Below are 27,352 nucleotides of genomic sequence, written 5' to 3'. Positions count from 1 at the left end.
CATGCTGTCCCCACGTTTGTGGTCCATGAAACCTTGGTTTGACACGTGTCGTTCCTTATAGCAGTCCGATTGTTGTTGTTGTTGCTGTCGACACAAAAACTACTGTGTAAAACTTGACTTCCATATTCTAGTACTTGATCGTATACGTGTCATCAAATCTGGCCGTTAAAACACCCCTCTCTAAAAGTCCACCCAAGAACAAGCCGTTGTCCATGGCCAGCCCTCATATTTCTCTACAGTTTCGGTTTAGTCTCCGTGTTTGGATTATTTTAATCTACCATCAAACTTGAGCCAATTTTTTCAATTTGGGCCTTTTGTAGCTAACTAATTATCAATGGAATGTGGTAATGTTGTTTATAGGCTTAAGAATGCTCAAAGCACCATGAATGTGGAGCTCTTTTTTATGTTTCATGATTTTTCAATTTAATTGCACAGAATTTGTGGAGGATGCAAATCTTATTCTTTTAATTCAAAAAATCAAAGTTTATGCTCAATTTATATAGAAGATTGAACAAATATATCAATTGAAGAAACAGTTTAGAGGATTAAATTGCAATGCTTATAATTAATAAATCCTGGTGGTTCTTATTTGAGATTGATGGAGTATCATATTAACGGAATATAATTGCAGGATTTTATACTTCAATTGGTATTTCGTAATTAATTTTTATGATTAAGATCAATTTTTTTTTATTTACTCTTCCCTGAACAAAGACAAAGAATTCATGTTAAGAAAAATTTTAAAAATTCATGAGAATTGTACTTTTCGTGCATTTGAATCTAGATGGTTGAAGAGAGGGTAGGGGTCTTATTGGGTTAAGGTCATGACTACGAGAATGGTTTTGAAATTTTTCGAAAGATAAAGGACTAAGTTGTAGTTGACCCCAAAAAAACAAAAAGGCTTCCACTTTCTCCTCCATTTTCTTCTTCTTGTTCATGCTTTCACTCCACTTCATGTCCTCCTTCTATCAAAAAACACACACACCCACTTTTCTTTCTTTCCCGCATCTCCCTCTCCCTGTCTCTCTTGTCTTCGTTTTGAAATGAAAACCCACTTCTAATGGCTTTTGAAGACCACAACCATATACCACAAGAAATGGCTTTTCAGCTACAACACCACCACCTGTCAGCCTCGTCTTCCACCGGTCCCCCATGGCTAAGCAACGCGGTCCTCCGTAGGAACGGCGACTTTATAACCATCGAAAAGCCCGAAAACACCACCAACAATGGAAGTGAAGAGGAGTTGGTAGATTCTGTTAGTGATAACTGGGAGAGAGCTAAATGCAAAGCTGAGATATTAGGGCATCCCTTATATGAACAGTTATTGTCTGCTCACGTGGCTTGTTTAAGGATTGCCACGCCAGTTGACCAGTTGGCTAGGATTGATACACAGTTGGCTCAGTCTCAAGATGTTTTGGCTAAGTATTCTGGTGTTGGTAGGAGCCATGTTGTTGATGAGAAAGAACTTGATCAGTTCATGGTAATTACTAGTATCTTTTTAATGTTTTCTTCATTATATGTCGTTTTGTGTTCTTCAATCGTTCTCTCCTGTCTGCTTGGTTTTTGTTAAATTTGAGCGAGCTCAAGTTTGGATTTTGTGTATGAGATATTCATGTTTATGCTTAATTGGTTAATTAACGATCCTTAATTTTTGAGATTTATCTTAAAGAAACCTTTTGTTTTATTTTTTGACGGATGCTTACTGTACTTGTTAAAATTCCATATATGAAATGACACCGAAACTTCCTTCTCTTCCCTTTTGCCTGTACCTTATTTTGTCCATTTGGGAGAGTGAGTTAAGAAGAAACCCTTTTGATATATGTGAAAGTGAACAGGTTCTAAGTGGATAAATGGTACTTTTGATGTGAATCATGTACTGGTTTATAACTGTTTTTGCATCAGTGGAGGAACCAATTATGTTGTTTTGGAAGCACATGAAAATAATTGAAACTAGTGCTTTGGAGAATCTCTTTGGTGATGGTTTTGTATCACTTATCCACTCGTTCACAGGGATTAATCCTCCTTGCGTTATGGAATTTGTTCTGACATGAAGAAAGTTTCTGGCCAAGTGTCTATCTTATTGTTCTCCAAATTACATGCATTGATTTTGATCCGTCAATTTCATTGCCTGTTCATGTACGAAACAACCTTTTTCCTTTAGTATATGATTCTGCTATGTTGCTAAATGCTTACTGACAATTGCTTGAGCTCCACTAAGGCGACAAGTTGAGATAAGTGTCTTGATAGATAGAGTGAGTTGACATACAGCAATAAGGCTGGGAATATCAAGTCACATTACGAATTACAAAACTAGTTGATCATCATGGATTATGAAAAAATTCATTTTGTCAAGTAATGAGAAACTCCCAGAAATTTTGGATTGCTTTGGCATTGATTTCTTCTTTACCACATGAAACATTAAAGAAGTTCATGAGGATATTGAACAATATAACTGCTGATTATTGCTCAGTCAACTTGATAATGGATTTATGTACCATAAAAAATTCTTATTAAAAAAGCTTTGATGATTTTCGGCGCTAAAATACTTAAGAGAGATAGGGATTCAAGACTATTTTAGATTCGAATAAATTTTTAACTGGAGATTGATCTCTTGATAGATAGAGTGATTGACATGATTTATCTTTTCTTAAAAAAATAAAATAAAATAATAATAATGGATGCTCTTATAATAAGGAGACATTTAGGCAATAAGGTTGGAGATAACAATTGAAGTTACAAACTTATGTTACAAAACCAGCTGTTCATGATAGATTACTGAATAATTCTTATCGTCAAGTAATATGTAATTTCCAGAAAACTTGGATTTTGGATTGCTTTGGCATTGATTTCTTCTTTACGATATAACTCATTTAAGAAGTTCGTGGGGATGAATGAGAAAACTCAGTGATGGCAGCTCAATCGGCTTGGGAATGCATTATTTCCCATAAAATACTCTCTTTGAAGAAGCTTATGATGGTGATTCATAGCTAAAATATTTAAGAAAAATAGAAAATCAAGAATATTTTAGATTGAATTTAGTATTTTCTGAAGGGGTCATGTGATGATATAGGTGATTCACAATTGATAAAAGTTTTTCACTTAGCTGTTCTTTACTGATGTGTATTAAATAAGGCTTATATGAAAACTTTCAGCGTGGCTATTTGGTTTCTGCATGGGCATATATGCATGTGAATTACAAGTGTGCATTTGCTGCTATCTGATAATTAATAAGACAGTTTTATTAATGTTTAAATATTTACGTTCATGATGTTATCAATTATGTCATTTTCGTTTTCCTTTTTCATTCCTTCTATCATATGTGTTGTCAGTTTTGTTTTCTTCCATCTGAATCTCCTTTTGTGCCCTTCTTTTTATTTGTACCTTGTGATGCAGACACATTACGCGCTACTTCTCTGTTCCTTCAAAGACCAATTGCAGCAACATGTCCGTGTTCATGCTATGGAGGCAGTAATGGCTTGCTGGGAACTTGAACAATCTCTACAAAGTTTGACTGGTATTTAGCCCTTCTATCAAAAGGAAAAGAAAACATAAAACATAGGGATTGCTGGTCAACGTAGTGGAAAGTGAAATGATTTGTTAGTAATTCTTTGCATGTTCGGTAATCAAGCTGCTTCCTTCTTGCTGTTTTATCTTTTGTTCGTTCATCTTGCAGATCCACAATCTGTGCTGTTTTTTGTGCCACATAAAGTTGTCTTACTTCTGTGTCATTGTTACGATACTTGATCCATGCTGTTTAACCTTTTCCTTTGCGAAGATAAATTTGGATGATTGATTTCTGAATACCCAAATATATTCATCTTGTTCTATATTGAGAGTACATTTTACTCGTTTGTTTTTAATGTTGGAGTTAAACACTTTCATCAATAAGAAATCAAAGTTAGACCATGGCCAATGTTAGCCAATCCCTGAGCCAGCTGTGCCTTACCTGCTTAGAGAGCCCGAGGGTTTAACCATGGGGACAGCCTACCTCCCTTTCTGTATCCCCACTGTAACTGTCTAAATCTAAAACAGAGAACAAGGGAAAAATCCATTTAGTTTCTTACATAATTGCTGCAATTGAACTGCTACATAGTTACAACTGCATCATTGCTGCAACTAAAATGCTACATATAACATTTCATTAAAATTAAAGTTTGTTTATTGCCTAAATCATCATGTTCATTTTTGGTTTTAGTTATGCTTTCATGGCTACTTATGGCATTAGTTTAGAAATGTGCAGTATTAGTGGTGCCTATGTAAAGAGAATGACCAATCATTCGTACCATTTCATTCAAAGGGCTCACTTGGCTCTTCCTTCTATTTCGATGATATTCTGCATTTACCCTAGTTAAGATTGGAATGGCTGCCTAAGCTTAGAACTAAACCACGGTGCATGACAGGCGTATCTCCTGGGGAAGGCACTGGTGCAACTATGTCTGATGACGAAGATGACCAAGCAGAAAGTGATACCAACTTTAATGATGGAAACCTTGATGGGTTGGATGCCATGGGATTTGGTCCTCTAGTCCCCACTGAAACTGAGAGGTCCTTGATGGAGCGTGTAAGGCAAGAATTGAAGCACGAGTTCAAACAGGTAATGATGCATAAAATTCTATGGTAAATTACTAGGTGAAAATGGTGAGCTAAGCAGCTTTATTCTGTTTAGGATTACAAAGAGAAAATTGTGGACATTAGAGAGGAAATTTTACGTAAGAGAAGAGCAGGGAAACTGCCAGGTGATACGACTTCCCACTTAAAAGCATGGTGGCAAACACATTCCAAGTGGCCGTACCCATCTGTAAGCATGAGATGATTTCCTAACCATATGCTGTTAATATTTTGTTGCCAGATCCTCAAACTGTTTACTCCAAATTACTTTTCAGGAGGAAGACAAAGCAAGATTGGTGCAGGAAACTGGGTTGCAGTTAAAGCAGATAAATAATTGGTTCATAAACCAAAGGAAAAGGAACTGGCACAGCAGCCCTTCAGGATCTACCTCGAAGAGCAAACGAAAGAAGTAAGCTAACTATTATATGGTTCTCTGTGAACGTTGGCTTCTTCAAGAACATAAAGCATTTCATATAAATGGAAAAACTTGAAGGTAGACTGCTATTGTTGCCTTCGTGTACATACCTGGGAAGAGCATCAGAACACGTATGGGGCCATTGGAATCAACAAGAATTACGGGTAGATATTTCCGTTTGGATATGCTCATACTGGAAAGCTCGTCTTTTTCTTTGAAAGTGGGTGCTATTCAATATGTAGAGATGGGCTAAACTCATTTTCCAGTTGAGAAGTGTGCTATGATGGCATACTGCTACAATAGATGTCCTAGTTTATAAACATATGAGATTGGAAGTGTCAGTTTGGATAGCTTCCTTCTGTGCCAGGGGCCTGTAATTTTGCAATTATTGGTTTATGTTCAATATTTGTGATAAGGTAATGTAATTATATCCTTTTCAGTGTACACATTCCAAACCATTCAATCACAGCTTTTCCCTTAATAAACATGCAAGGGTTGCTGTTTGATCGTTGAAACCCGAACATCTAGCGAGTAAAGCCCGTCGTGCAAGAGGGATTTCTCACAACGTGCTCCTACGTAATGTGGATAGTCTGTATAGAACTCGACCAGGAAGGATTTCTTCCAATGGTTAAGAGCATGGTGACTGTAAGAAAACCATAACACTCTTTGTGAAAACGGGGTGGAAAAGTTGGCCTGGAATATTCACCCAAGGTAGACGAGGATTGTTGCTGTAGCTCAAGGAATAAGGGGGATCGTAAATGAATGAGATAGACCAATTGCTCAAGGAAGAACAAAGAATTTTGAAAGAAAGAAACGAAAATCTATTAGGGTTTTCGAGCTTAGAACAATTGAAAGCAAGCCCCTGCTCTAACTTGGCCTATAATTTGGAAATGGTAACCCCTTATGTCAATAGAGCTCGCTAGCTACTTCCTAGTTGGTAGGAAATATGGACGGGGGTGAGAAGCGTAGCTGTGAAGAAAGTGAGGTGAAACAGGAAGACGGGTATCTTTTTTTGTGTTTGGTAGAAAGGCAAAGTGAACAGGCCAAATTAATCTATTTCTTGATATATTTAATTCTTCCTCCAAATTCATTGCATGCTGATTATTTTAAGAATAGTTAAAAAACTTGGTCTGACATGGTAGATCAATCAGGTGATTTAAACCTGTTCTTAGTTCAGTTTCATTTCGAACATGATTTTTTTAATCAAACTAGATATTCATATTTTGTTTTTTATTAAAAAAAAATACCAATATTGTTTTGATAAAAACAAAGAAATAGATTAAGCTGACAATCTGTTCTAGAAGGTCTGCTGGAATATCTAGTTTGATTGGTTCAGAACATCCTTTTTCTCCCTTTCATTTCTTAGCAATCCAGCCACATCATATTTTATTTTGATTTAAAATTTTGTAGTCTTTAGTCTTATCTTTGACTGTAGTTTCCAAAATGACTGCAAACCAGATCATCGTCCAGTTTGTTGAATACAAAACAAAAGCACGCCCACAATCAAATAATCATAGAAATTAGTAGTGATGAAAATAGGATTAATGGTAATGAAATGGAAAAATGGAGAATTTGAAGGAAACCAATTACGTTGTGGGCAGTGAAAATGAACAACAAACACATGCTAGAAAACAAAAGGCTATACAGAGATGCCAGCGCCATGCCAATCATTAAATAATCCAAGAATCAAAACAACCTGTATATATTCCTTCACAACCCGTTTCGACGAGTCTCTTGATCTTCAGAAGAAGCAGCAGCAAACCTTGATGAGAAACCAGGAATCAAACAATCATCCTCTTCCCTATCAAAGTTAAGAGCATAGCTTTCAGCATCATATTGAAACTGATTATTCCTTTGTTTCTTCTTCTTGATATATGCGCTGATCTTTCTAATGAATGTCTTCCACTTTGGCCCTGCCAAAACCTCTGAAGCCTCCTTCACTTTCTGCAGTTTCCTCACCAACCATGGATCTCTAGAGTCACCATTCTGGTTCAAAACATCATATTCACGTTCATTGTTTCGCCGCGAGTTGAAATTGAAGAGTCGAAAACAACAGCAACCATTAGCTGAATAGGCCTCCTGTTCATAATCATCAAGGCGATCGTATCCTTGTTGTCCATGTGACATTCTTGGTGAACCGATGGGGCTCATGAAAGTTACATGCGGTTTGGCCATGTGTGTATGTGCGTGTGAGAGAGAGAGAGAGAGAGAGAGACGAAGAATAAAACGGACGGGGAGTCTGGATTGGGAAGAAGAGGGTCTTAATACGGCGAAGCCATGGAAGGAAGTTGAAGGGAAATGGGCAAGGAAGTGTCAAGGAAATGGAGAATTTAAGCTGATGATTTTTCTAAATGGAAAAGCCAACAGGAATACGATGCTTGTTGGGAAAATGACATTTGACTAAGCATACATGGCTCTCTATGATTGGTGCTTTTGTGAGTGACCTAGTACTATAATGGCGGCTACAAGCTGCTATTAGCGAAACACGGTTTCTTAAACGAGATGGCCACACGCTTGCTAAACGATGGCAACACAGAACTTCCATGCAACAATCAAGAAACACAGCCACAAAACTTGTCTTCCTTTTCTAGTCCCTCACATTCCAAATGTTTCTACATGGTAACATTTATTTACCAAAGAGGATGATTGGAAATATTCGAAATAATGCTTTTGATTATTATAAAAACAATGCCTTTGATTCTCATAAAAATAGAGGACCTATCAGAGCGTTGAATCACCTTCTTCAAGATTACAATTTCGAATATACTGAATAATTGCTCGAAAGAACATCAATACGAGGATAATTTTATTTAGGTGAATAATAGCGGAAAAAGGCACCGATCATCATCATATCCATGAAGAATAAGTTCTCAAGGTTCGTCCAAATCTGCCAAAAAAAGAACCAAGCCTCCTTATATTTGCAGTAGGCACATATAATTCCTTCAGTCGAATGGTGCGTCGTAGGCAGCAAACCTTTTTCATACAAGAATCCACGGATTCTCTACTACGAATCTATGATACGGCTACCCTGGATGTCTGTGTTGTTACATCATATTTCAGTGCCATCACTGCAATTTTTTCCGCTAAAGGCCACTGAAAACTTTTTTCCCTTCAATTGGGAGATTCTAAAGTTTCAGGAAGATGCTATTGAAAGCTTGATGTACAAAATAGACGTATCAAGGTCCAACCATATACCTCAGCTGATACTTCAACTCTCCATACACTTTGTTTCATGCCCCTAGTTAAAAGATTTGTGTTGATTAAAAAGCTGGTGTTTGCTTACGCCACAGAAATAACAAGTCATTCTAGACTGACTGGTAAGATTTCTGGGAAATGATATTTGCATTATTGAAAGAAAGAACGCATGCATCAAGATCAGTGAAAGACATGCCGCAGAAAATCCTGCCTGCATTCTTGTGATGGTGGGTGGGAAAACGAAAAAAAGAAAGGCATTACAAAAGTACAAATAAATTGCACCTCACTTGAATCAAAACCGCTATAAAATGTTAATAATAAACAAAAAAAAAATTTTTAAAAAAAGAAAACATAAAAACTAACTGGACAAATTCTAAAAACCGTGATTCCAAAAAGAAAGAAAGACCTTGCCTGTGCTACATTCAAGTAAAATACATGTCTTTCAACAACTGAGGAAGTAACACATTCCACAGGACACGAAGGAGAGACACGACACAACAGCTAGCGTGAAATCATTTTTGAACCTGGTACTGTGTTGAAGGGGGCTGCTGTGATGGGTTTTGCCCTCTGGGAGGAATCTTTGCTACCATTGCACGCAAATCATTTGCAATTTCAGTGAAGTTTGGTCTGTCTGATGGCTCAGAAGACCAGCATCTCTCCATCAATGATCTCCACTCTGGGTCACAAGTCTCTGGCACTGGTGGCCGCAAGGTATTGCTCACAATACCACCTGATTAGCATTTTGACGGGGCAATAATCAGTGAAACACATACTTGAGCCTATTTAAGTAAATGCCACATGACTATTTTTGGTACAACTAAAACCTCACCTATAATAGCCCCGTAGTGCAAGTCGGAGTATGGTTCTTCCCCAGTTAAAAGTTCCCACAACACGATACCAAATGAGAACACGTCGACCTATATTAAAGAAGAGAATTGAAGCGCAAGCTCATCTAGTGAGGAAAAAGAGAGACTATTTATATGCAAGATGGTATCAAACAACAAATGGAAGCACCTTCTCAGAGACAAGACTACTGCTTCCATTCAGAAGCTCCGGTGCCATCCATGGAAGCGTTCCCCGAACACCACCTGAGATAAGCGTTTGGCATTTCACCTTAGACAGGCCCAAATCACCAACCTGGTGCAGAAGCAGAAGTGAGTGAAAAGCCAATTCAATAAATTTGCTATTGAAAACAAAATACAGAATTCTCAAGTTCAACATTACATGCAGGGACTTGCAGATTATAAGCATCAATGCAATCATAGAACTTAAATTTGAAATCAAAAGTTTTTACTGATTGTCATACATGGAGGCTCAAAATTTAGTAAACTACAAGTGAGCATTTGGAAATGGAATTCTATTCCCAAAGGCAAATGCAAATTTCCTCTTCAGATATGGTTTTATAAGCATTTGAGTCTGTGATAACTTCTATCAATGACAAAAGCAGAGGCTTCTGGAATTCAGGACTAACAATAGATACAATAATCATATCTACCATAACTAATAGTTAAAAGATTAAATTAGAAAACTAAACAGATCAAAAGAAAACTGATAAGGATGGAAAAAAAGGGCAAGTACTATTTCCCAATTCACAAATTTGATCAACACCATGTGGATTGTGGGGTAACAAGATACAGACTGGGGAAATAAAATCCACTTATCCACTCAAGTTATGATAACAACTGGACAAAAGAGAGCTCATATAAACTACATAGACATTTCATTCACATCTCGCTTAAGAGAATATCAGCGTCACATTCTGTTGACAAGATATCAGCATTCAGCACGCACTTGAAAATATATATCAGCATCAAATACTAATGAGATGATAACATTACCTCTCTTTTCACATGGCTATTAAGTACTGTAATAATGTCATTTGTAAGTCAAATCTGACGTGAATCCATTTGAAAACACTCCCATAACCTCAATGCCATATTCACCCCTAAACCATTCTATGGAATACCCCATAATTCAGAAGTATTATGGCAACAGCTCTAAAGTGTTCCACCTAAAAGACTGGATTATTTAGCCTGGAGTATGGAAGGAGAACTTATTTTAGCCAGATACCCACATTTTGCCTTAGCAGGGTGAGATAAAACTCTAAATGCGACAACCAAATTTTCTAGATCATTTAGGCATGGAGAAGATTTCTCCAAATACTAAAATCATCAGAAGGAGGATGCCAACAGAAATAAACCCACAATCAATATGCATCTCAGAGAGTTCATTACTTGATGTAAGAACGAAGGGGAGGTAAAAGCCCCTCTTCCTCCAGATTGGGTCACTAACCTTGCATATTGGCCGGTGAGGATCTCGAAGATTAACAAGTAAATTGTCACTCTTCAGATCGAAGTGCACTACATTCTTTCCATGCAAGTATCCCATTCCAAAGGCCACATCCATGGCAATCAAGAGACGCTTACGCTTGTCAAGGTTCCTGCTAAAAAGAAATTATAAAATAAATTTCACTTTCAAAGCAGGGAGTGAAATAAAATGGAGAGAGATACAGGTTCATGAAAACAGAACTACAAAATAACCTCTCATTTTTCTGCAAAGCATTTCTTAAAGAACCATTAACCATGAACTCTGTCACTGTTGCCACAGAACCTCCAAGGCCATCATGAACAACACCATAAAAAGCAACCACATTGGGATGGTGCAGATCAGCAAGCTTAATTGCCTCGTTCCAGAAGTCATCTCTCTGATTTGAACATATGGTGCATACAGTTAGCAAGTCATAACACATGAACAACATCAACAAAATCAAAGTTTAACAGGACATCAACAAAATCAAAGTTTAACAGGTGCGATGGGACAATGAGAAAAACAAAAACAAACCATGCGTTCTTGTTCAGAAGGTTTCCCAGCGAAACACCTATCATTGATTCGTTTGATTGCTACATCAGTACCCCTCCACTTCCCATGATAAACAGTGCCAAAGGTGCCAGAACCCAATTCCTGCAGCTCTTCAAGGTCACTGTTCTTTATAATCTGCCAGACAACCAGAAGCGTGCTTAAAATTGACAAACACACATATAATTACAGGAAGAAGAAAATAGTCAACTCTTTCAACCTGCAAGCGACCACGGCCTTCCGATACAGGAAAACCAAAATTCACCTTATCAGGCAGTTTGTTCTTCATGTCCTGAGTAAATAAAGTAAGAAAATATGGGGATAAAGGAACAATAAATGCACCATAGTCGGCAACATGAAAAAAGAAATGCCAATTGATAAACATGAATGTGCTCCCACACAAATGCAACGAAAACAGAATGGATTAAGCACCTCAAGTTTAGCTTTGTGCTGCATTTCTACACTTTCATTTGAATCTTCTTTTTCTTGATTTGGTTCATAAGCAGGTTCATTTCTTTCTGACACGTTTTGTTCTGGATTAGAAGTATCTGACTGGAAAACAGAAGCAGCTACACCCTCAGCTACAGCCTTGAGTTCTTGCCTGATGAGTTCCTCTGCTGAACCTTCAACCACGAAACAAAAAATGCTAAGAAACTACATTCTCAACGTAAGAGAATATTTGATTTTATCCAGATAAACACAAACATAACAAATAATTATTGGAGTTATCCAGTTGTAAGCATGTGTAAGAACACAAAATAAGAAGCTTCTGACCTTTGGATGATTGAGCACGTTCTAAATCCTTGTTTGAATTGCCCGGTGGCTTGGAAACTCCATCCTCCAGCAGCACACCTGTGATTAAGTCCACCTCACCAGAATGGTTCTCAATGAAAGGGTCCCTAGTAGTAAATGCCTCTTTTTTTGTTGCAATCTTGTTGGGTCTGGGTGGAGGAAACTGATTATCATGCCTTGATTTCCAAGGATCCTGGCTGCTGAAGAGTGAGTTTGAAAAGTCCTGAGCATTGCCAACTCCACCAGATGGCGATAGGGAAGATGGCATATTACCAGTTGATGATAAGGCTTCCACGTCGCTGGGGACAACCTTTGAATGCAGCTGTGAATCATTCTTCCATTCAGCAAAAGGTGGGATTCTGTCATTTACATAGGCCGGCTCAACACCAGAGAATGCAGGGATTCCATAACTAACTTCAGCAGAATCCAAGGCAGGATCTCCAATCTTGGGTTGCGGGTGTTTATTACCCAAAATAGGCGGTTGTGCAACCTCATGTAACTCCATTGGTTGAGGAATATGCAAGTAAGAAACCTCTGTAGAAGCAGGCAACATTTCAAACTGCTTAATATGATTTGATTCAAGAACCACCTGAGGTTTGTTAAAAGTATTATCTAGAAGCACCTCCCTCCCAGCAATTTTCTGGGTTTTATGATCCAAGATTTCTTCCTTTTTAAATTTATCAACAGGTGACTTTTTCTGATAATTGTTAACATTAATTTCAGGGGGGTGTATACGGAGAGCTTCCATCATCCCATCAACTGGTCTCAGCTGCTGACAAGATAAGTAAGAGTCTACAGCATCTTCTTGGGAAACAACACCAGGAAGCTTGCCATAGTATTCTTTTGGAGATTCTTGAACTAGGTGTTCAGAAGCTTGAATAGGTACAGCAACAGCATGAGGGGCATCACTGTTAGCAGGTTTACTCAGTAAAACCTGTGGTTGCATTGACACTGAATGCTGCTGGATACAATCTTCCACGCAAGACTCGGGAATTCCACCTGTGAACATACCATAAGGAGACTGTACATTACCTGGTAAACCTATCATGCCATAGGGAGTTGAAATCTTAGGTTGACCAGAATTGTCAGTTTTCAAGAAAGTTCTCTCATTTTCATAAGGTGCCTCAAGATTCTGAGAGGACACAATTGCTTCCGACTGCGGTGTTCCGATATGACTATGAACTGCAGGTTGGGCACCAGCACCTTGTTCCATAAAGCGTTCTCCCAAGGCACCAGTTATCATAACCCTGTTCATAGGGGGGGCTTTCATAGTATCTTCTAAACGAAGACTATGATTAAGTGAGTTTGAATAGCTCATTCCAGATTCTCTTGTGCCCGGTACCAAAGGATCTGAATGTGCATGTGGCAGGGATTTCTGACACATATAACAGTCCTCCATTCTTGGAGTTTTCTCAGGGAAAAGTATCTGTTGATGAGACACTGACCCGTCAGAGTAGACAACAGGCTCTGGCTGAGGAACTTGTGTCCAGCCATAGCCTCCAACAACTGCAGGAGGAAGTTGAGCCCGATATGCATTGTAGCTTGAGTCAACAGGAACCTGAACAATCCTTGTTCCAAATGCATTTTCTTCAGGATAGTGCTCCAAGCGAGTTTGTTGGGGTTGAACCAATGGTTGAACCACATTTGGCCTTATAGCCATATGAGAACCTGGGGGTGTCATAGTCATATGCATTGCAGGAACATATTGAAGTGAAGTAGAACCTGCATTACTCTCATGAAAATGCTGTTGGGTGAATAAAGGCCCGGGAGTTCCAAGCACATGATTATTTGGAAAACCCATGAGGGGAGGAACATGCCTATAATCTGCCTGATTCATATTTTCTTGACGAGGATCTACATAAGCCCGCAATTGAGGTGCATGTGGCAGAATGCCTGACCCAACTTGCTGGAAATCATGGACCCTATGCTGCGGCTGCGCAGTAATAGGAACGGACCTCTCAAATTCAACCTCAGGCTGAGAACATGAAGTCTGAGGAGGACCAGACTTAGCCAATGGAATCCCCGATGGAACTGCAGATACACCTGCATAAGGTGGGGGGTTGGCATCTGCAAAGACTAGTTTTGGAGTGGAATCATGAGAAGCAGCCAAATTATCCCCAGGGGGTAACACGCTGGTAGATGGTGGCCAAGTCACATCCCCTTGACCAGGACCTGAGCTCTCCACAGCCTGACCTGAGCTCTCAACAGCCTCGGTCCCACTAAAATCAGAGTTTTGCGTTGAAGTTACACTCGCCATACTCCCCTTCCTAGTGATACGACCACCACCACCATCCACAACCCCATTTACTGCATCAAAATATTTCTGCCCACTATCATGTAAATCTCCAAATTGGACTGAACCAGAAGCATCAAGCTGTGAATCCGAAAACAAAAACACCCTTAACTTAGCTGACCCATCTGAAGACCTCTCAAGCAACTTCTCATATTCCTCCATCATATTATCAAGATCATCAGCACATGTAACAGACACCAATGCGTCAAGGTCCTCATCAGGAAGCTGGTATTTAATAACAACAGGCTGCTGGTATGTATCCATCATCTTCCGCTGCAGCTCATTAATGCTCACATCTCTCCTCACGCTAATAATCCTTGTTTGCCCTCCAGCATATCTCAACGTACCATCACTTGGTCTTGGCAAAATCTTCCCCCCAAAACTACACAAAAACTTCACTTTCTTCCCCGACACTGAATCATCCCCACCATCTTCACTCCCATGGTCAGCCCCACCACTACTGTGACTACCCAAATTGGGATTACAACCCAGCCCCGTATTTACTGCCTCAATGCTCCCATTAACATCAACCCGATTCCCAAAATTGGGTGAAGAACCGGATCCCAACACCATATCATTTCCGGCATGATCAACAGCATTACCAACTATCCTGTTCCCCAAATTAGGATTATAACCAAACGGAACACCGGAACCATTCACACCCACGTTCATACTCCCAACTGACACCGGAACCGGCATGAGTGGGGCCCACGGGGCAGCCCCGGAATAAGCATTCCCATATCCTAAACCTACAAAACCAGCATCAGACACCGATGCCGGATAAATAACAGGAATAGAACCTTCTGGGCTGGCAAAAAACTCATGTTTTCTACCAGCTGTTACTGGTGTAGTGACAGAACTACTAGTAGCACTAGCAATAGCAGCCACAATGCGGGGCTCTTCAGGTATGGTTCTAGCTATGTTTAATGGCCTTGTATCTTTTGGTGTAGGGGTCTGATCAAAAGCCATAAATAAACTTAAAATTGAAGAGATAAAAAATCAATCTTTATTCACAAACTTAGGGTTTCCCAAATGGGTTTTCCTCTACACATTCACTACTCTCATAAACCCTCACAAGATGTTGCAAAGACAGGGACAGACATAAATAACCCAAAGACAGAGTCAAACAAAGAGAAAGAGAGAGACCAAGTTACCAGATTTGAACGGTGGCTACTGAGGATAGATAAGAATAAGAAAAGATGACACATATAACAGCAGCTGAGCCGGTGCAGCAGCAGAACTTGAAAAGAGCTTAGCCAAATTCAGGGCTTCGTTTGTAAGAGGGTGAATCTTATTATTTTATTTCTCTGTGTTTTGTTTTGTGCAATCGGTAATGGGACTGGTCGTTTTGGTTTTGGTCTTGATCTTGTTGTGTTTTCTTTATTATGACTTAGGTTTTAAGGAAGGAAGGAGAGGAAGAGAGGGATTCGAGCAACGAGGCACGTGGACCGTTTCATGCAGGTTGAGTTAGTGGTCAAATGGATGTGTTCTGTACGTTTGTTTGTTTGCCTTTTTGAGTGGGAAATTGGAAAGTGACGAGATTGAGTGAGGGAGACTTGAAAGAGAGAGGGGAAGAGGGAGAAGGAGAGGGAGAGGGAGATTTCAAGGGAAGGTCCGGGATGGCAGGATCTGCGTATATTCTACTTTTAAAAAAAAAATCATTTCTTTTTGCCTACGGAAAAAATAAATTCACATCTATAAAATAATATAGGAAAATAAAACATATATCTTTATTGTTGAGTCAATCTATTAAAACTGGTTTAAGTGTGTTTTGGCTAATCAAACTAATGAAGTGTTGCTGCTAATCGAACAACCCGTCCGTATCATTTTATTTGGTGAAGAAATTAATGTCATTTTATAATTAATCAAAATAGAATAAAATAAAATAAAATTTGCTTGCAAACCAGACTAAATTAAATTGAGTTGATGGCGTTTCATTCACGAATATTTTGAGTGTGGCGAGAGAGAAAATTATGGTATTTCACGGCTTTGTACTTGGAATAAAAAAACAAACTAGACAGGGACCTTCACTTCCGCTCGTCTTTTATAATTATTATAATTTATAGATAATGCACGCAGAAAATAAATTTTATATATATATATATATATATATATATATATATTCTTGATTAAGAAATCAACAAATTTAAAAAATTAGATAAAATTGATTGCCATGTAATAATATTATTAGTTTTCATAATATAATTTAGCAAGTGACATGTTAACAGTTAATTATTGATTGTTTGGTAGTATAGTAATGGTTGTTTTTTAAATAATTTTTTATTAAAATATATATTAATATTTTTTTAATTTTTTTTTTAATTATTTTTTATATTGGTATATTAAAATAATTTAAAAAAATTAAAAATATAATAATTTAAAATAAATAAATAAAATTTATATTTTTTAAAAAATACTTTGAAAAACATAACTAAACAGGGACAAATATTGGTGTTTCACGTCATCTTTTACTATTTTACTTTGGTTTTTTAAAAAACTTTTTCTACAAAGAAAAATATATTTATTAATATTCAATTGTCATGTACAAAATAAATTGAAAAACAATATGGTTTGACCCGTTTACCACGGCTGCGTAAATTAAAAAACGGAGTCATGAATATTGATTATAATTGGTTAATTTGGGCCCACTTCTTAGTTTATCCATACCTGACTTTCAACACCTCATGACCATTTATCTCATTCCACGCTATATTACAGATCGATTTAATTTTTTACAATATAAAAAATATGCTAGGATGGTATAAATATTTTTATAAAAAAAAAGTAAAACAAAAACGAGACTCCAGACACCATCTCAATTAAATTTAATAAACTCTACTAGATTAAAATTATATCTATAATTTTGATTAATTTAATATTATAATTAAAAAATACAACAATAAAAAACAAAGTAAATAAATAATAATAATTAAATAGTTAAAAAAAAAACCCAACCAAGCCCTGCAACCAAATATTGGGTGAAACTAAAAAAAATAATTATTTAAAAAAAAAAAATAATAAGTCAGATTAGGTTTATCTGTTAGCCCCACAAACATGAGTGTAAAATTAGAAAAACTCCATAAAAAAAACTAGGAAATAAAAGCAAGAAAATCAATTGAAAAACAATAAATTTGAAATAATTTTTTTAAAAAATTAATATTAAAAAAAATTAAATAATAATACAATAATCTCATAGAAAGTAAAATAAAAAAGATTTAAAGTTTGATTTACGATAAATAAAATATTAAAAGATAAAATCAAATAAAAAATAATCCAAAAAAGGTCAAAAAACCATAACCCAATTCTACCCGGGTTAGCATAAAATACCTTTGATCTAGTTGTGATATTGGGATAATTCTATCAAAAATAAATTAAATAAAATTTTAAATTTTAATTATCAAACAACTTAATATTAAAGGGTAAGATAACTAATTTTATTTTTAAAATTAATGAAAAATTCAATAAAAAAATTAAAAAATGACAAGGTCTAATTTTTAATTAAATAAATATTAAATAATAAAATTTAAAAAATACAAGTTTAAAAAAAATTAAAAAACTAAAAAAATTCACATAAATTTCTTAAACCTAAATTAATTTTTTAAATTTTTAACTCATAAAATTCAAAATCTAAGTTTAATCAAGAAGCTCATCCCTCGATTAAGAAACAATGCCGCGAGACCAAACCATAGACAAGCTGGCTACCCCTGCTGCTAGATGTTGGAGGGGCCACCACGAGGTTTCAATCTTGAAATGCTATATTTGGTAACCAAACAACCCCTGTAAGCATCGAGAGGGGACAGCACACGTATCAATTATTTAATTATCAAATAATTTAATATTAAAAAATAAAATAATTCAATTTTTTTTCAAAATTAATAAAAAAATTCAATAAAAAGAAAAACAACAAGGTCTAATCTCCAATTAAATAAATATTGAATAATAAAATTTAAAAAAGCATAAATTTAAAAAAATAAAAAAACCAAAAAAATTTAAGTAAATTTCTCAAATTTAAATTAATTTTTTAAATTTTTAACCTGTAAAATTCTAAATCTAAATTTAATCAAAAAACCCATTCCTCAGTAAAGAAACAATGCCACGAGACCAGACCATAGACATGATGGCTGCACCCACTACTAGATGCTGGAGGGGCCACCACGAGGTTTCAATCTTGAAATGCTATATTTGGTAACCAAACAACCCCTATAAGCATCATCTAAAGGGAAAGGGGGCAATACACATATCAATAATTTTTTTAATAATATTTATATTTGTTAAATTATTAAACAATTCATAATTAAACTTGAATATAATGAAAAAATCATCAAGAAAAAAAAACCTTGTACATCAACCTTAGATTTTTATTTTATTTTAAGATTAATAGTGTTATTTCATTATACTAAAAAAATGAAAAAAGAAAAAACCACCCTTTTTTCAAGTTTAATAATTTTTTACTATTTAGGTATTAATGAAATTTTAATATATGAAGGATATTGAAAAGATAATAAAGCCCCTCAAAGAAAGGTTTTTTTTTACTTTTAAGAGTAATAATATCATTTTAATATGCTAAAAAATATTTACATTTGTCACTAATTAGTTTGATAATGTCTAATGAATCTATAAGAAAAAACAACTTTATCCTTATAATAAGCTTTGTTATTATTTTTATTTTTTTTGAAAGAGCAAAAACTTCATTTTGTTGTTGCAAAATTCCTAGTGATACACAATGAAATGCCAATGGCTATTAGTTTTTTCTTCTTCTTATTATTATTAATTACCGATACAACCCATTTCTTCATTTTATTAAATAAAAAAAATCATAATTAAAAATCACGTCCACAACAATTAAAGCATGAAAATTAAACATATAAATTTACAAATCATTACATCATACGATAATAAAACATAAATAGAATCAAAATGATCATCTACACATGAAATGATATACATGCATTAATAAAAAAATCTGAATCGGGTCCAAGTCGATGATGGAAATCACTCTCATTCCATCCCAATCCTAACAAAACCAGATTTGATTTTACCATATATAATTTGACGTTAGTCAAATCAAGTTAAAACTCAACCTCACTAAACTAAATTAATTGTTATAGACTAAAATTACTATTTTTAATACAAGTTAAACTCAAAATTGATCGTATATTATGCTTTGATATTTATATTCTGTATATTTTTTCTGATTTGTTATATTCCTTAATGATTTTTTTTTTGGCTTATTATGTCTCTTGAGTTAAATAGTTATCAAATCATAATTAGTTGCAAGCACATGACATATTTTTAATATGACAAGTGTAAAAGAAAATTATTTTTTAGTGAAAATTATCTTCAACAAAAATGAAAAAATATATAATATTAAGGAAAAAACACCTAAAAGTAATTTTTAATGAAAAACATATGAAAATAATATTTTTTTTTACATGGGCACATCAAATAAAAAAATATACCTAAAAAACTACTAATTTAATGTTTATTTTTAGGTGAAAAATAGTTTAAAAAACATATTAATAGAGATTTGATGGGTTTAACTATACTAGTCGGGAGAGATGTGAATATAAAAAAAAAAAGTTCTTTTTTCATCTCAGATGCAAACTGATTTCTATAAATGTGCTTGAAAGGGGTTTTGGCTTTTTGGAAGGGAAAGTTATTTTTCGAGTTTTCTTAAAGATGACTTCATTGGTTGCTTGCTGAGATAAATGAAAGAGAAACTAAGTAAATATTTAGAAGTGTAATAGCTCCTGTTTTTAAATACTTTGCAATTATTTTTTAAAAAAAAGTTTAAATGATTTTTTTTTGAATTTTTTTATTTTTAATAACTAATTTTTTTTTAAGAAACTGATTTCATTAGAGAGAATCTCTCAATAGAATTGATATTAATTTTAAAAAATAACAATACTCCCTACGACTCGGAGATTTTCCTGATGATGTTGCAACTAGAAGATTTTGGAAAAAATAATGAAATTAGTGTTGTGTTGTGCAATGTAGAGCCATGAATGAATGATAAAGTATGTAATATTTGCATAGGTGCACGGTGGTTAGTAGGAACAATTTTATATTCAGTTTGTTCGTGCTGCTTTGTTGAAAATTATTAAATTATATTTCCTCTATTTAATTTGTTTGTTTAATTACTTTTGATCTTCCTAATGGATTACAAGTCATGGAGTAGGTGAAACCAGGGAGACAAACAGCAAATAAATTTAAGGTCTTTTCAGAGTCCTTTACAGAAACATCCAACAATGGAGGACAAACTGAGGATCTCAATTTTAGTTGGTGCAAATTGGAAGATGATCATAAAGTGCAAGAATTCCTGACTTTCTTGGTGAGGCAGTGTCGAATGCGCGTGAATCTTTGAAAAAACAATAGGGATAAAGTGGAAAAGGAGAAATCAAGCTGAAGTAGACTTGGTTTGATTTTTTTTAATGATCCGAAGAACACTAAAGTTTGGTTAATTAAATTAATTAAAGTGATAAATGAAATGGGATATTCTCTCTTTCAGTAGACTGCTGATTGTTGTCTCCACCACAAGAAACTTCGTTTCCCTACTGGTCACATCTGTTCAATATTTTGTTACAATATAATATGATTATCTCTAGATATGTTATCTGTTCAATATTTTCTTTTCTTTTCTTTTTTTAAGTATTCGTAGTTTGGATTTTGTGATCACAAAATATATCCCTTCCTTGAGTAAAAAAATAGTAACCCTCTTGGATTTATCACTGTTTTCTCCTGGGAAAACCTTAATTAATTTATTTGCTTTAGATATGGGGAAATTAAGTGTTGATCTTCATTAACAGGATTAAAATTATGTCATGAGATTGAAATATTACTAACAATCCAGGATTAACTAATAGAGGACGTAACACAAATTGATATATACTATAATATTTAATAATTTAAAATCAAGAAGGAATGCATGCTGGAAGTTTACTACGAAAAAGATTTTCCAACCACCAAAATCTTGCAGAGCCATGCCGTGGACCAGAAGGTGAGCCTATTGTGTGGGGTCCGTGGTGTTCCCTAAATCCATAAAGGATGTGGAATTCTAACGTACGTCTTTATCATTTCTTCAGGTTGCTGCACGTCGGCTCTCCTGGATGGAGTTATGAAACTCCACCACTCCATGCAGGGTTAAATTTCAACGGGATTATACTCCAGCATCCATAGGCTGATAGGCAAATATCCTTGCAAGAAAATGCTCTAATATGATCATTAATTCTGGAATAGCACTGGCCACTCCTGCACTGGGTCATCGAATAGTATGGCGAGCGTTGTAAGTAGCTTACAACGACGGAATACACGACGGTACTGTCACCAAATACACCAGCTAGCGAATCCACACCGTGACACCGACAAGTATATATGATATATAGTAACTAGCATCTCATTAATTACACATATTATTTATTAACAAGAAAAACACTATGATATTGAAATCAAAGTCTGATATCGATCAAAATATGAAGATATGATAATCAATAGATGGATATATATATATATATATAATGGAACAATTTAATTACCGATGCGGCGGACAACAAATCAATGTATATATATGTGTCACTGTGGACTGTGGACTCCTAGCTACGATATCAGCAATGGTGTTGTTTCAATTTACGCAATTCATTGATAGAGATCACTGGATAATTCTCTCCATCGCTACGAAGCTGTGGGAATCTTTCAGTAGATTCATTAATTAGGTAAGGAAAAACACCTTTTTGACTCCCAGAATTTGATAAACGTAACCGAACAGCGAAGTCATCTAATATTTGCCAATTTTCATGCCCTTGTGGGGTCTCTGGCACGTTAGCCTGGCTACCAGCATCGCAGTCAACACAAAGGATATTGTCATGCAGGGACTTGGGGTTGGGGCTGGGGAAAATCCCTTGCTTTTGCGTCCTACCAAACCTTGTGGGCTGTTTGAAAGTTTTGATTTCTTGATTTGGTCTCGCAAGTGGATAAATCGGGGCCCTGAAATCATGGAATTCAGTGGTAATTAAGATCCGTGACCAAGTCAATGGACGGCAAAAAAATTTGGATAAAAGAGCTATATCCTATTGCCAGAATCTAGCCACAGCAAAAGATAGCAAGTACTATATAAAAAGAACACCAATTATGGCATCTTAACATGATCACCATTGTTGGAAGACATGATAATCAACACTTGTTCAGCAACTTTTGTAGTACGTAGCATGTGTAGTGTTTCCAGAATCTGTAGCAATGATGATTCATGGGATAAAGGTTTACGCGTTTTATGCTTCCACTTTGCAAAATTATTTATGATCACGGGACTGATCTGATATCGACCTATGATGCCACTATTGAATCATTTCATTTTTATTTTCTTTGTCACAATCCTTTTGGTTTTGTAGTTTTCTTTTCGTGCGAGGCAAGTTTTACATCAAATCTAATTAAATTTAGTTGATTTAATAAGTTAATTTATGATATGATTAATTCAATTAAAACTTAAATGAAATATGAGTTTGATTTCCTAATTTTTTTAAATGATATTTTTTTAATTTTTATTAAAAAAAATATTAAAATAACTGAATTTAAATTTCCTAGATCAATTTAGATTAATTTATTTAATTTATAACCCGAATCTTAATCGGATAACGCCCAGAGCAAGATTTAATAAACATACCACTTCCTTAACAATTGATTGTTGGATCTTATAGCAACATTTTCGTCTGTAACCAAAGAAAGAAACATCTTTCTTAATGGTTTTTAATTTACGATCAAATTAAACTGTCAAGGACATCCATTATTGAAATAAAAAAAATGTCATCACTGTGCAAAAACAAATAATTATTTTTCTATTTTTGTTGGTGATCATGTAAAGTGGCAACCAGCTAGCTAGCACGCTGCGTTTTATGTGAATTTTTTTTTCTACTATGAAGGAACACCATGGCCATGGTCGAAGTGGTATCTCAACATTTGTAAGGAAAGAGGTGTCGGCCTCATGGCTACCAAAATCAGTTCCAAATGGATGGCATGGCCATGGTCCGCAAGGCCTCTCACCATTTGGAAGGAAAGAGGTGTCGGTGTCTCGTTATGACACTGTCAAAATCCTGTAATGTTATCAAGAAATGACTGCTTTCTAACGACTAGGACTTCTCCATTCTGTCTTGTCTCAGGAAGATTTCTGCGTTCAGGGAACTAACGAGGAAGGTGGCCATCAGATCTCTCCTTTTGCCAACCAGTACTTGTAAGGATTCTGTATATTCAAAATTAAAGACAGATTTCATATTTGATTCTGGTCTTTGTAATAATATGCTAAGCATTGAAAAGTAAATATTCTCACATTTTCTTCCATTATATCTCATATTACTTTATGAAATTAATCAGAAAAAAAGGGGTGTAAAGTTTGAAATATCAATGATTCAAGGAAAAGCTTGTCCGTGTTCTTCAGCTCAGTAGGGTGTAGTTGTGGCTGAAAAATATATTGGGTTAACTTTTCTCTTCGAGCCCAATAAACTTGAAAAATGATACCCAAATAGACTACTAACGGAAATAAACTCAAAGCCCCCATCCCTAATAAGCAAGGCTAAAATGGCTAAGGATTTAGGGCTTTGTATTAGAGCCCGTTTGATATTATAATAAGATTTAATTTTTAATGTGTATTTTATTTGTAAATATATTAAAATATTTTTTTATTTTTTAAATTTTATTTTTAATATCAACACATGAAAATGATATAAAAATATAAAAAATATATTTTTTTAAAAAAATACATCACAAAAACAAACCATACCTTAATGATATTTTAGACTTCCCACTATTTTTTATTTTTTATTTATTTATCATAGAGTTCTACCATGTAAAAGAAGAAAAGAACTTGCAGCTTTCAATACTGACAGCAATCCTGGTGACGACTAGCAAATTCGTTTCTTGTTTTGTTTTTTTGGCAAGCCAACTCAGTGAGTTTCACAAGAAACCTCAAAGGTCATATGAGATTTCCTGCCATGCTATGGGCCACCCAATTATCAGTTCTAAGGACATGACAGAAACAGGACGCGATGAATCTTCTAGCTAGTAGAGAGACAAGAAGTAATGAGCTTCCATTGATCCATTTTCGTTGTTATTAATTACTATTTTCAATCTTCCGTATTATATGGTTTGTGGTTCAAATGGGAGTTTGAAAAAAATTAATTAATTTTTACTTAAAATTATTATTATTTTAAAATAATTTTAATGTATTGATGTTAAAAATAAAATTTTAAAAATAAAAAATATTATTATAATATTATAAAAATATTATAAAAAATATCTACTTTCATACTTTGAAGAATCAATTGTTTCATTTAGATTGTTTTGAATTTTAATTGCCATTAGATATAAAATCTAGATTTTTATATAAAAGCTGAGCTCATTTAATAGTATGGTTATTGTTATTTTTTAAATAATTTTTAGTGTTAAAATATATGTTAATAATTTTTTTATTTTTTTAAAATTATTTTTAATATTATTGTATTAAAATAATTTAAAAACATTAAAAATATATCAATTAAAAATTAATTAAAAATTAAAAATTATTTTTTAAAAAAATACTTTTAAAATATAAAAATAAATATACCTGCTCCTCTCCGCATCCCAAGTCGCCTACTGTTTCACCACATGTGATAAAATTTATGGGAGTTCTGTTTTCCAAAAAGGAAGTTGAACACTTCTTGTTGCCGTCACTTGATACAAAATAAAAATACGTGGGCACAAAATGCAAGATTACAGTGCATCAGAATCATATTAAATCACTGACATTAAATGATATGGCCTTGAGTTTCTATTTTAACCACTACTTTTCCTTTGGTCAATTGGTATACCAATTATGCTGATACACTGATCAAGAAACTATGACAGTGCAAAAAATAATCAATGAATTACAGTTATGTATGCTTGCAACAACCAATCATTGCTTCTTCCTCTGCTCTGCAGTACAAGCTATCTCCTGCAAAACCGAGTTGCAGAGATGTTCAACTTCTTTCTTGAAAAAGAAAACTCCCATAAATGTTATCATAAATGATTGATGTGGTGAACCAATTAGTGATTTGCCATGCGTCCTCTCTTGATGAACTAGCTGTGTATTTCTTTTTCGGTGGATTGGCCACTCAGCCCTAATTCTTAGTGGATTGATAGCCTATCGATCCACCTGAATCGGTCGCCCATCCCTCTTCTACGGGTTGACCATGTGTTCTTCTCAGTGGACCAGCCATGTGTCTCTCCTCCACAGACTGGTCGTTTATCCACCCGACGAACTTATGATGTGTCTCTTCTCAATAACCAATCGTGCATCCCCTCTCATTGGACTAATCATCGTTCCTCGTCAAGTCTTGTACTCTTGATCATGGATGGACAAGCAGCACACGCCTACTAGATATGGACAGCATGTATTAAACATATCTGTTCTTAAATCACCGACGTGCCAATTAAGGAAACAAATAATGTTTGCCATGAACATCATCTTGTGCCCAGTGCACTGTCATCCTCTAAGATTGACCATACAGTCACTTCTCACAAAAAGCAAAGCCCATACCTTGAAGATTAGCTTTACAGTAGTTCCATTTATCTTACGGGATCGTGTTCTTTAGTTTAAAATTGCATATTACGCAAATCATCACTTTTTCACTTAGCTACAAGGAACTCACAAGACTATAAAAATGATCGAGTCTCAAGGTTATGGGCCTCCCTTGATCTCCCAGTCTCATTCTTTTTGTACTTCTTCCACCACCTTTTTTCTCAAGCTTTGCTCTTCATATCTCTTAAATCTTTTTTTCCTCCACCATCAATGCCAGCTTAAACAATGGAGGATCTCTTATCATTTCGAGGAATTTTCCTTTGTTTCGCAGGTCTTTCTTCGTATAAAAGCTCCATTTTTTCTGCGGTTCTAGTCTACTTAAACTTAAAAAAGCACACTCTTAATGAAGGTTTCCATACAACCTCATCGTATTATTTTCAGAACTGGATCATTATAACTTCAACCCGCCAGGTTCGAATTATAGGTATTAAGAGCTTCTTCTTTTTTCCTTGCAAGAGAAGAAATTCAACTATTCTTATAGATTTACATACATGTCCATGAATTATAAATACAATAAAAAAGCTAAAACAAAAGGGAAAAATATTGCGGCTATAGGTTCGGTTTACTATTCATCGCTACATTGTAATTATATTTTTATCTTTCTAAAAGAAATCAATGAACTTGTCTCTTAAAAATAATTTGATCTTTGCATATAATTTATTAGTTATTATAAAATTATCTAAAGATAACTGGATCTTTTTATATTTTTTTACGCAGTTAAATTATGAATTTATGTGGAACCATACAAACAGTTCATATATCGACTTGAATCAATAAACTAACATTGCTTCTGGTGAAATGAAACTCATAAAATAGCTTCATTTACTCCTAAAAAGTTCATATCATCTTCATTGAAAAACGAAAGAAAAAGGGACAAATTACTCCTCTTTGGATTAATTCCGACATGGGTATGAAAGATTTATATATGAGTTAATTTACACTGAATATTTCTACTTCACAATTTGAGACGAAACCCACCCTTAACTCCACTATAACTAGATTTCATCCATTAATCGCTCATTTTTTATTTAATTTAATTTATTTATTTTTGCCCTGAGAAGCATATATTGCCTCAAATTGAACGAAATAAAACAACAGGAAAGGGTTAAAAATCAAACCAACCTTAATTTGAATACCCTGTCAAAATACATTCATCTACCCGTAGATATATATATGTCAATATCTCTAGTTGGTGAAGGAGGCAACCTTGAAGAAAAATCCATCAAACGAGAATCACAACTACAAGTACCATCATCATTTCCTTTACCTTCATCAAAATTCGAGGCATAACTCGTAGCATCATAGTGAAAATTCGCTGACATAGTATGACGTCTCCTATGTCCACGACCATGTCCAAGCTTCCCTATACACGACAAGTAACTCGTCTTATTACCCCTAATATCCCCATGGGATTCAGCATTCACCGCCTCTTGCCCCGCATAACGATCATGCTTTTGATGAATATGTTTCTCTGAGTTATTAAATGTGACACGATGGTGGTGGTGGTGATTGTGTTTTTGGAAGGAAGATAGACATAATGTAGATTTCAGCTTGTGTTTCAGAGATGAAGAGGACGGAGAATTAGGTTCGCTTATTGATGCCATTGTGCTTT

The 27,352-nt window shown here is 35.0% G+C and overlaps 3 protein-coding genes across 4 annotated transcripts; 1 reads left to right on the top strand and 2 right to left on the bottom strand.

The window, feature by feature from the left end:
• The first annotated feature begins 932 nt into the window (after window positions 1-932).
• On the top strand, window positions 933-5,503 carry LOC105121120 (homeobox protein knotted-1-like LET12). The gene is made up of 5 exons (XM_011019646.1): window positions 933-1,480; window positions 3,394-3,514; window positions 4,401-4,594; window positions 4,667-4,798; window positions 4,884-5,503. Exons 1-5 carry the CDS (start codon window positions 1,061-1,063, stop codon window positions 5,019-5,021), a joined length of 1,005 nt encoding a protein of 334 aa, XP_011017948.1. The 5' UTR covers window positions 933-1,060; the 3' UTR covers window positions 5,022-5,503.
• A 1,230-nt stretch (window positions 5,504-6,733) lies between these two features.
• On the bottom strand, window positions 6,734-7,150 carry LOC105121319 (uncharacterized). The gene has a single exon (XM_011019911.1). It carries the CDS (start codon window positions 7,148-7,150, stop codon window positions 6,734-6,736), a length of 417 nt encoding a protein of 138 aa, XP_011018213.1.
• Window positions 7,151-8,411: 1,261 nt separating this feature from the next.
• On the bottom strand, window positions 8,412-15,753 carry LOC105121118 (uncharacterized). 2 transcript variants are annotated; one of them, XM_011019645.1, is made up of 10 exons: window positions 15,314-15,753; window positions 11,849-15,113; window positions 11,507-11,697; window positions 11,340-11,366; window positions 11,060-11,212; window positions 10,759-10,922; window positions 10,511-10,658; window positions 9,233-9,355; window positions 9,048-9,135; window positions 8,412-8,948 (listed from the first exon to the last, which is right to left on the bottom strand). In XM_011019645.1, exons 1-10 carry the CDS (start codon window positions 15,365-15,367, stop codon window positions 8,731-8,733), a joined length of 4,431 nt encoding a protein of 1,476 aa, XP_011017947.1. In that variant the 5' UTR covers window positions 15,368-15,753; the 3' UTR covers window positions 8,412-8,730. The 2 variants fall into 2 exon arrangements, with proteins under 2 accessions (XP_011017947.1, XP_011017946.1); XM_011019644.1 differs by having other exon boundaries at window positions 11,295-11,366; window positions 15,314-15,752.
• Between the last annotated feature and the right edge of the window lie 11,599 nt (window positions 15,754-27,352).

The sequence above is a fragment of the Populus euphratica genome, unplaced genomic scaffold, assembly GCF_000495115.2.
Source record: "Populus euphratica unplaced genomic scaffold, PopEup_1.0 scaffold31.1, whole genome shotgun sequence".
In the NCBI taxonomy this organism is placed as follows: domain Eukaryota; kingdom Viridiplantae; phylum Streptophyta; class Magnoliopsida; order Malpighiales; family Salicaceae; genus Populus; species Populus euphratica.
Note: the sequence above shows the minus strand (reverse complement) of the source record. Positions and strands in the feature narration are given on the sequence as shown.

What these genes read in the sequence shown, in the direction of transcription:
- LOC105121120 (XM_011019646.1), top strand. Translation starts at nt 1,061, where the DNA reads ATGGCTTTTGAAGACCACAACCATATACCACAAGAAATGGCTTTTCAG. An exon ending in ATCTCTACAAAGTTTGACTG is followed by an intron (nt 3,515 to 4,400) that starts GTATTTAGCCCT and finishes GGTGCATGACAG; the next exon opens with GCGTATCTCCTGGGGAAGGC. An exon ending in TGAAGCACGAGTTCAAACAG is followed by an intron (nt 4,595 to 4,666) that starts GTAATGATGCAT and finishes TATTCTGTTTAG; the next exon opens with GATTACAAAGAGAAAATTGT.
- LOC105121118 (XM_011019644.1), bottom strand. Translation starts at nt 15,367, where the DNA reads ATGTGTCATCTTTTCTTATTCTTATCTATCCTCAGTAGCCACCGTTCA. An exon ending in ACGTGCTCAATCATCCAAAG is followed by an intron (nt 11,698 to 11,848) that starts GTCAGAAGCTTC and finishes TCGTGGTTGAAG; the next exon opens with GTTCAGCAGAGGAACTCATC. An exon ending in CTCACCGGCCAATATGCAAG is followed by an intron (nt 9,356 to 10,510) that starts GTTAGTGACCCA and finishes CTTCTGCACCAG; the next exon opens with GTTGGTGATTTGGGCCTGTC.
- LOC105121319 (XM_011019911.1), bottom strand. Translation starts at nt 7,150, where the DNA reads ATGTCACATGGACAACAAGGATACGATCGCCTTGATGATTATGAACAG.